Consider the following 10,866-nt stretch of genomic DNA (forward strand, 5'->3'; position numbering starts at 1 on the left):
AATATATATTAAATTACGTATGTTGTATTAATGTCTAAACAATCGACATAATGTTATTATACCATTGGATGCTTACATAACAGTTACAAAAGATGTCAACAGACGGAGCTAAGCCTGTAACAAGGCAACTATGTTTCTACAAATAATATGTCATGTGATATACATTGAATTGCATATAGAAATTGAACTGCCTACATGACTTGAACGCTGGCTTAGAAGCGATTGCGTCATTAAACCGAATTTTAACCGATGTCATTATCTTGTAGTTCCATTCCATCATCAATCTATAAATACGGCTCATACCTTCAGTGAAGTAACGTGAAGAATACCATAGGGCAGCTAAATAAATACCATGCACGCATACAAAACATGAACATCAATGGATTCTGAAGTTGATTTGCAACTTTGAAAGTGTTTCATAATTTCGTTTTGATCACACCATTCTTCGTTATTTGTTATTTATTTGTAAACAAAATTTTTCAAGAGGATTTTTGGATAATCCGATTAGGAAGTAAAAGTTTAGTTTCGTAGTTTTCTGAAATGTTCAAGCGGGTAAGCGTGATTCAACAGAATAAGTTAATATCATGTATATATAATATATAATTGATATATATATATATATATATATGTATATATATATATATATACATATTCGTGGTTAATATGTCTCCGAATAGAGACATATTGAAATCGACAACTTATTTATTTATTATATAATCATTGAATCACACTTTGCTACTAACCAACCCGTAACCTGGCAGTATCAACATGCACACGAATGCATATAACTTATATTTGCATAATACATAGATTAACGTGAATAATAGATTTGACTTTCCTGGTATTGCTTTGCATTTGATCTAGGTCACTTCAATGCAGAATTTGAAGTTTTAATCGTTTAGCTGATTCAATTTTTATTGTAATAGATTTGATTTTAATTTTACAGTTTATTTAAAAATGTTATCTAAAATTATATTACCTATCAATTTCATTTACTACCCTGATTTATCGAATTTATAGTATTTTTAAAAATAATAAAAAAATAATTTTTCAAATTCATAGTACTATTTAAAAAAAATTAAAGTTGGAGAATCGATATCGAAATTTGCATCATAATGTTGATCACTTCGGGGTTTTTAAATTAAAAAACTTCAGTTGGTTAAACCATTTCCTTCGAGCATACTGTTAAACACCGATTAATCCCTTTTCTGATTTGATCATTTCTTACAATCATCTTGACGGCGAACTTTAAACTGAATTTAAAATATTATAAGTTACTTAAATTAATATAACATACAATAAATTACTTATTGTATGTTACACTACCTTAACCCTTTTATTGGGTCAGTAGGATAACATTTGAATTTTTAATTAATCGACTTTTGATTTCGAATTCTGTTCAAACTCGATAAGCTCTTGTTTGAAGTTTTTCCTCATTGCAAGAACTACTAGATCATCTTCACAGAGATGACTGTAGTTGTGAGACAATATTTTTTACACGGCTTCCGTTGATTTCATTTGCAAGAACTTGTACGGGGGTGGATTTTGTGAGCTGAGATTTGAAATAACTTTTATTGGAAATTTATAATTGACAAACAATCAGAATAATTTGATATAATAAAATCTGTCAATTTATCGATGAATAATCAACGTTAAAGTACAAATTATTTGTTTCCACAAAAGTTTCAATTTCACCGGAAATAAAAAACAAAAGTGCTCAATTAAACAAGAAGGAAAAAACGTTTGATCATATTATAGAGATAAAAATCTTTCTTCCAACTGGATTTTTATGACGATGACCATCATAATATCATAAAGAACGGTAAGGGAAAATTTAATGAAATTTTTGAAATAAAAAAATAATAAACGTTATAAAAGCGAAAAAATATTTATATCGTTGAACCACTGTTACAATACCGAAAGCATTATTAAAAATTTAAAAATCTTACAAAAATTTGTCATTTGTAAGCACCTTAAACTCGTCTGCAAATATCTCTAATCAAGTTCGTATCAAAATAGGATTAAAATCCATTGTAAACAAGTCTTGAACCCAATACCCAAAACGTAAAATTTGAAAAAGTAAACACGAATAAAGATGTGCATAGTTTAATATGATGTTTGTGTTGTAGGTACGCAATGCAATCTATGACCATAGCAAAAATAAGAGTGCAGAAATCGATTAACAAGACTAGCGTCACCAAAGAAGATGTTTGGAAAATAGAATCAAAGTTTTAACAACTTTCAAATACTTGATTTAATAAAAATCGCAATAAAATGATTTCAGCTAACACGACTTTATAATTTTTAACAACTTTCTAGTTAAATGAAAATAAATTGTTGAATTTATGACTTTACAAATTATATAAAATTTACATTTTCATTAATCAAAGCAGTATAAATAATTAAAAACAAAAGAAAGTATAAACAAAAAATATCAACATCTGGCTTATCAGAATTTCAAACAATTTGTTCGTAAACGAGTTTGAATTCGTGCATATGAAATGATGCTTCAATTTACATCAACCTGCGTGATCCTGACCTACTTAACCTGTTGACCCCGACCTACCTAACCTGCTGACCCTCCAACGACCAAATGACGATTGATAAAATTGAACGCAAAATTATATTTAGTCATGCGCTGAAAATTGTTTCGTTGTGCACTACGAATTATGTTGATGAGTGCACTATGAATTGTGTTGTTGTACACAATGTATCAATAGTTGTACACTATGAATTGTGTTGTTGGTTGACAAAATGAAGAGTGAACTCATTTTTATCTGAGCATACCTTATGACAAATACTGCATTGCCATGGATTAGGTGATGAATGAAGAGAAGAATGCAAAAAATACATCCCCCGTTCAAAAAATAAAATGTTGCAGTGTTGGCATTTAAACAAGCGACCTTGACCCACGTAATATGACAAGACGTCATCTAAGGAAGGAAAGCCATTCAAATTGACCGAATGCTGGATAGCTTGGTCTTTTGTGTGTCTGGTTGAATTGGTGATTGGTGGCAGTTGGGCGGTTGGTCTTTGATGATGACTCGAAGATGTTGAATTAGTAGGTAGAAGGTTGCTCAGCATGTTGTTTGACGATGAAATTGAGGGGGAAATCTGAAAATCCAGTTGATTAGACGTCGGTTGAAAATTAAGCAAGTGGTTTTGTTGCTGTTGCTGTGATGTTGATTGTTGTTGATGCGGTTGTCTAGTTTGTAGGTTTTGATTGTTGGAATATGTTTCTATGTGCAATTGTTGTTGTTGTTGTTGAATTAGTTGTTGGTGAGTTGACAAAAGAAGTTCCTGGTTGATGAATGTTTGTTGTTGTTGTTGCGAGGAATCCTGATGTTGAGTCATAGGTTGTTGTGCTCTGCTATTTGACGTCGGTATGAAGTTGGAAAATGAAGGAAGAGAACCTAACTGGCTCTTTTTGGAAAACACTTCATGGATTCCAGGAAGTGCGGCCTGCATGCTCATGTGTTGATTTGGCTTCTCATCAATGTATGGTAGTTGACAATGGTTTGCTGACGATGCAATCGTCAACTGCACTTGCTGTTGTTGCTGTTGACGCTGTTGGTTAGTTTGTTGGGAATTAGCACCAGTCCACATACTGAACAATTCTTTGTTCTCCGATATTTGTTTGTTAGCTGGTACATTTTTTTGACCGTTATGTTTTGCATCGACCCATTCGTTGTTTAGTCTGATTGTCTGCTGACCGCCATATGGTGTCATGTGTTCTTCAAAAGATTTTTGTGGATATACAGAGGAGGTCATTTGTTGACCACCTAGATTTTCAGAGTTTTCCGGAATTTCTTTTTTAACGGTAACGTTTTGAAAATCAAATTCTTGGTTGGCTTGTTCATTTTCATTACGAGTAAATGCTTCGTTGTTCATTTCTAAAGGAATTCCTCTGTAACTTGTCTCTTTCTTATAATTCTTATCTTTTTCTGGACAATGGCTCATGTTGTTATGATTATTTTTAGAGGAGCCGTCAAAGTTGGTTTCATTAAATTGCCCACCAATTTTTTGAATTGCAGCAATTGTGTCAGTACCATTATCTCGCTCATCATCTTCATCATCGTCGTCATTGTTGTCATTGTAATGTGACACTGGAGAATCTTTCATGTTTGACCTGTGTACATCAATTAAGTGTCTGTTGTAATCTGCGTGACTAGAGGCGGTGTATTCACACGAGGAACAAGCAATTACGGACATTTGTGGATGAGCGAACAAGTGTTTCTTCAGTTGATCTTCTCTGTCAAATCTCTTGTTGCATAGCGAACAATTGTATGGTCGTTTGTGGACTGTCCTGTGCTGAATCAAATTTGATCGCGCAGCAAAGCGTTTGTCGCATTGAACACAAGCATAGGGTCTATTTCCAAAATGAAGATTTTGATGTTCCATAAGAATGTGTTTGTACCCAAATCTCCTGTTGCAAATGTTGCATTGGTAAGGTTTTTCCCCAACGTGTGTAAGTCTGACGTGTCGTATTAAACCGTTTTTGTAGCCGAACTGTTTCTGACAGAGAGTACATTGGAAGGTCCCATTTTTCGTGGCCGACACCTCCGTCAAGAGGGACAACTCAGCTGCTGATATTTGTGGGGCTGGCGGGGGAGGAGTGATGGGCTGCGGACCCTGATGGAATTGTAAAAAATTTTCCGAATGTCGTCTCTGTGGTGATCCCGGTATGGATTTTTCGTTGTTACTGTTGTTGTTGTTGGCATTGTTCACGCCATATAATGCGTTATTTGCATTGCTATTGATGTTGTTGTTATTGTGAAGAGCATTTTGATTAGCACTGTTTGATCTGTTGACAAAATTGTATGGTGGGCTGAAGTAGGGGTGTGAATTTAAATTTGCTAGTTGGTTCAACGTATTGGGGTGACTTTCTGGAGAAGATACGGAACCGGTGGGAGATGAAGATGACGACGACAAGTTTGAAGCAGTATCATCATGTTGTCTGTACTGTTGCTGCTGCTGATGAAGTTGCTGCTGCTGCTGCTGTTGAAACTGCGGCACGCGATGTTGTTGCTGTCTTTGATTACCTTCAACTTTTATTGGATCGAAAGTTTCTAACTCTTGTTTGTTGCATTTTAATTGGTAGGATTCATCGACATTAATTTGTTGCTGTTGGGTAGAAGTTTTCCCTGATGTTGTAACGTGGTTGGTTGTTGTTGCGGATGGCGGTGAGGATGTCGCATCATCATTCGACAGCTCCAATTTTGGTGAAGATATACTAAACTTGCGTTTCTTAATGTGCGTGTATGTTTCGTGTTTTTCACTGTTTTTCACTTTACCATTATTTCCATTGTTTTCGTTACTACTGCCATCTTTATTGTCGTCTTTCATTGTGAGTTTTAACAAACTTCTCTTCTTAAAATAATATTTCACAGCTTATCAGAACTGTTATTCTACTGTTTGATTTGTTTAAAAATCTTGGAATCTTGCGTCACATTTTGTTTATGTTTGACTGAGGCTAAAAATGTTAATGAAATTTAGTTTATTTATATTCAGCTAAAAATTAATATTTAACATAACTATTTTAACATATTACCAAATAAAAAATGTTATGTTCAAATTGAAAACAAAAATAACAATGGTAGCAAACAGAAAACTTTTGAAAATTTTATGATAAAACACCACGGTGCATAATTACTATTCATCTTTTTTTTTTACTAAATATAATATCAACATCCTTCTGCATTACAACAATTAATTACATTTACTGACGTCATTTTGTCGTCAACACGCAAGGAAAACAGTGCATTTGTTTATTTGACAAATTGATGCCTAGTTAACATAAATCAGAAGAAAACATTAAAAAAAAGGCTGCAGATGGTTGTGTAAAGAGACCATGATGGTATGGTACGTGCTACATATTCAGTTGGCAGGGTGTCAGATAATAGGAGTGCAGTGTCTCTGATGTGGTTGAGCTATGAGCTGGTTTAATGACGACATTCGCTAAACAAATGACTGATTGTTTGAATAGATGAGCTTAGAAAAAAAATTTGTAGAATATTTGGAAGTATGTGACGATAATCAGTGAATATTATAAAATAAGATCAACACAGGAAGTGGCGAATGTAGATAACTTTGACGGAGGCCAACATGCCCTCAAAAGAGGTTTTTTTTCGTTATCACGTCAATTTTTTGTAAAAACGGTACTTTTAATCCAAAAAAAACTTGTCACAACGGGGGGGTTTAGCACGAGGGGGGGCTCCCTAGTCCCGTCACTGAACAAAGAATACACCTGATTTGATATATGCGAAACAGCATTATAAATCTAAACTGAAATAACCGTTGCAAGTTTAATGGCCACAGTAGCGATTGTTTTGTTGAAGTAGCAGATATTTTTATAAATTGATAACTTTTAATAATTTTTTTTATAAATTGATACCTTTTAATAATTTAATTTAATAGTTAAACTAACAATTTTAATGTGTCTCAGTGAGTTATAATTCACAGCAATGACTTACATATGCAAAGCACAAACAACACGTACACAACACCACACACAGACGTTAGGCTGGTTATTCTTTCTACATGTTAATAAAACATGAAATTGTGTACTGCGCAGCAAAGCATTGATCATAAACTCATTCAACAAGGCATTCAATTCTACACAAGCGAAACACATCAGGTCGATAAGTGAGCGTATGTACAGTTTTAAATAATAAGCAGTATAATACACATTAACATGAACTGCTCGTTTAAAATAAACTGCGGCGTGTTTTATTTGGTTAAATAATGTACAAACACAAACATAAATATCTGCTGAATGATACGCACAGTAGAGTTGAGAATAAGCTAACTTGTGATAATTTGAGAAGAACACCTGTAAAAATATGCCTAACCCAACAAAACAACAAAATGTGATACAAATATAAGACCAATTTTTTACTAATAAAGGTAGGTAGGTAGAAAGCATCTCTTATCAAATACGGAAACTTTTTCATCCTAAACATGTTGACGTCCTCGTCTTTTTGTTATAACAATCATCCAAATGACTAGCCATCATCATTGTCGTCACCATCACCATCATTATAACAACAATAAGTTCGTTTACAAAATTTTATCATTCATCGTTCAATTTATTGAATTCACTCGCGGAAATCTTATAAAGTCAGATAAAACTTTTTCTGCTAAATTAAACTCTTCCTCAAAATATTTTTTAATTTACTTTAAAGCACCTTAATGGTAAGTTATTTGGCGCCACATTCAACTGCAGACGTCGGAATATCTGTTTAAATGCAAACCAGCAACTTGTGACCTTTGTCTCCATCCAACCTAGAACCTACTCCTCCTTCTTTGTTACCTTCCCTACTCTGTCGATCAAACTCTTTCCTGCAACACCACGCCAACATTTTCACGATTTCTCCTCGCAACTCCATACACTCAACGTTGTTGTATTATAATAACATACACACATATACTAATACATGTGCAGATGTACACACACAATTCTATGTTTAAAAACGTAAACAAAACTTGATGAACTATACATTAAAAGTTATAACGCACAGTGGCACTCGAGAAGCTTGCAACACGTTAATCCAATTTAATTCATGCAAATGAGATTCGTACGAACGCGTCGTAAATTAATAAAACATCCTGATATATGCTACTACTACCTGTGCACACCTGTACTTTTTCTAGTTACAACAATTCACAAGCACACAAGCAAAAACGTCCTCTGCGTATAAATACATCCATACAAATGCATACATGTGCATATGTATATATATATAGCTATATAAGTATATATATATATATATATAATATAGATTGTATATATTGTTAAAATTAGCTCTTCTTGTCAGTGATCCACTGGCTGGCTATGCTCCAAGTTATTTGATAGAAAAACTCCAACTAGTATGTGAAGCTGCGAATCGAAGTAGACTGAGATCCTCCAATAATGGAGATCTTGTGCCTCCAAAATTCAATTCTTAGCGCTTAGGTAAAAAAAGATTCTCAGTATCGTCAGCCCAAATTTGGAATGATCTACCCGTACTGTCAACATAACCCGGCAGGTTTTCAAGAAGCGTTTGAAAAATTGTCTGTTCACTAATCCACGGCGAAACTAGTGCTTCTGAGGTTTTTCCGCCCCGCCACAATATACAAATATTGTTATATACGTACACATGAATATATATATATATATATTGTATATACAAATACAGGAATAACTGAACTTATATAGCTTCGATATAATTTTACGAAGCACTGATTCAGTTATCTGTTATTTACATTTCGTTCAGAAGGCTATAAAAATAATTAGTTGAATTGTGATTTCTACGTGTCTGCAAGTATTTGCTGTTGCAAAAACAACTGTGTGTAAATAAGGAGAGAGAGAGAGAGAAAGAGAGATGTGGACAAATATTTAACATACGCACTTGGATAAACAAATATGCAAAATGAATGAACAATCGATTGCTCAAACATAAATCCAGTTTTCAAACGAAAAAATTAAAATAAGGCGCGACATATCATATAACATATCGACAGATACCAAACTCTTATGAGCTCTTATGAGCACATCTCAAACATACACAAGGCATATATAGCGCAAACACTAGCTCTAGCGCAAACAATGTACGTACTTACAAACGCAGAAACACGGGCAGATTCGTAGAACGACTGCAAAACTTGCAGACGCATCACTAGACACGCACAAACAAAACAAAATGAAAATTTATTAAGTTACAAACAAACTTTAAATTTGTTACAAAGTTCACCAGAAAGAGATATAGAGTCAGGTTAGTTAGATTAATGTATATGCTATTTTAAAACGATAAATACAGATCAACACCAAAATGTACATATGCTTACATCTCATTATTTACAAATTGCACGCACACATACACATACATCTGTACGTAAACAGAGAGCCTGACAGAGAGGCAAGGGAACACCATCCACTGATTGACCAGTAGGAACTGGAAACACATACAAACATTTGTACATTGCATGTAAGCAGTTGGTGTGTACAACTCATCCAAGTAAAAAACATTTCTAATACGCTAGGAGGAGTTATGCCGTCATGTACTACTTAGTGCACCCACCACGTACGTATGTGATTGTAACCTCGTTCGTTTCGTTTCGTTTCGTTTCTGTTGCAAAGGGATGCAGTAAGTGTAAGCGCTTATGAACTGTTCATTCGCCGAGTGTGCGTTCGTAAGTTGTTTGCCTGTTAGCCGAGTATGAACAATTTGTGAACGTCGTTAAACAAAATCAAGCACACAAACGTTAGCATGAGTATAATGAATGTGTGATGCGCGCCAAATAGGTACGAGTGTGGCTGAGAAGATCAGGAGTGGTGCAAACCTTCGTCGGGAAGTCTCGAAAGTTAGACTTTAGCAATATCGAATAATTGAATATTTGTATAAAATTCGTTATATTAAAAATATTCAGGATTCATTGCATGTACGTACAAATTTAGATGTAATTTTATGTTAACATATATATATATATATATATATATATATATATATATATATATATATATCAAATGTATTAAGATTGTTCGGCTGCTTTATGAAACATTATATATTAGCACGTTGAAAAGTTTTGCAAAAGTTGACAACTTACTTTTTCCACAGTTAATAGCAGTTATGTTCTCAGAAAGAATCTAGCAGCGATGTCAAGAAGCGCCGAAATTTATACAGTGCCTAATCTCTGGCTCTTTCAACGCGAGTTGCTGCAGCTGAAAATCGAAACAACTTCTCCATTGCAAAGATAAACAACAACTTTTACAAACAAGCACTGCTTCAAGCACTGCATGGCATTTTTGTAGTGTGACCTGCAGGCAATTTGAAGTAAATGTTTGCCAGGAGTCTAAATAAGAATCAATAGATGTATGTAGTTTTGTTAACGTTTGTCACGCGCCTACTGTTTTAATCAGACTTTGCACGTTGTTGTGTAACTATATTTAACGTGTTGTTGTTATTACTTCGCTCTATCCATTCATTCATCATCTTATTTTGTTTGCTTTCTGTGAGATGTGCCTGTGGGTGAATTTTTACATCTTGTTCTTCAGTTGTATTGCGTGTGTGTTACATTCTTTTTTTAGCAACTCTCGTGTGTATGTGTATGCTGTCGTTGTGTGAGGGTGATGGTGTACGCGCGTGTTTTTCCCCACATGTGTGTTGTTGTATTCGTTTGTGCGTTGTTGTATTTTTATGTGTACGTTGTCACGTTGTATGTTGTGTTGATGGCTCAATTCTCATCGGGGAAGCCATTTTAACCTCTAGAAATGTTCCAGAACATACACAATACACATAAAAAAACACACGTTTAAGTTATACTTGCTTCTGGACTATAATTTATACACGTGCACATACGTAAATACACAGGTATGCATAGCAATTTAGCACGTACGCACTTCAATCTCAGGTGTTTTTCAGGTGGTTAACACGACCATTTAAGTGCTGGTTTGTTGGAAGAGTTGTCAGAATTCTAATTTGCTGCTGCTGCTGCTGCTGAAGGTGTTGTGGCTGGTGTTGGCATGGTGTATGTGCATCTCTATTTTGCTGACTTAGCACGGTCAAATAATATGAAGGGTTCTACACTCAATTGAGCTCTAAACAATATAAATATTACACTACTGTTAACTGCATTTGCAATTTGAATGTTAAGATAATGTGATATAAAATTTAAAATGTTTAGTTAAAAATTATTCTGAAAATTTATTTTATACAATTTGATGCGTTAAATTAATAAAAATTTCACCACAAAGTAATATGCAGTGCAAAACGTAACGACACGAAGCCTGCTCTTTAAAGTACGTTGCATTCCTCAAATAGCAATATAGATTATACAATATACAACATACATGCAGATTGTTCACACAAATTTGCTTGGCATTCACGG

General features: G+C 34.2%; 1 protein-coding gene across 1 annotated transcript; it reads right to left on the reverse strand.

The window, feature by feature from the left end:
- Positions 1 to 2,727: 2,727 nt before the first annotated feature.
- On the reverse strand, positions 2,728 to 4,536 carry HELRODRAFT_70542 (hypothetical protein; the record flags this gene model as incomplete). Its single annotated transcript, XM_009031899.1, has 2 exons — positions 2,728 to 2,933; positions 4,170 to 4,536. Coding segments are annotated over 2 exons (573 nt in total), but the record flags the coding sequence as incomplete, so codon positions are not given.
- Between the last annotated feature and the right edge of the window lie 6,330 nt (positions 4,537 to 10,866).

The sequence above is a fragment of the Helobdella robusta genome, assembly GCF_000326865.2.
Source record: "Helobdella robusta unplaced genomic scaffold HELROscaffold_8, whole genome shotgun sequence".
NCBI lineage: Eukaryota > Metazoa > Annelida > Clitellata > Rhynchobdellida > Glossiphoniidae > Helobdella > Helobdella robusta.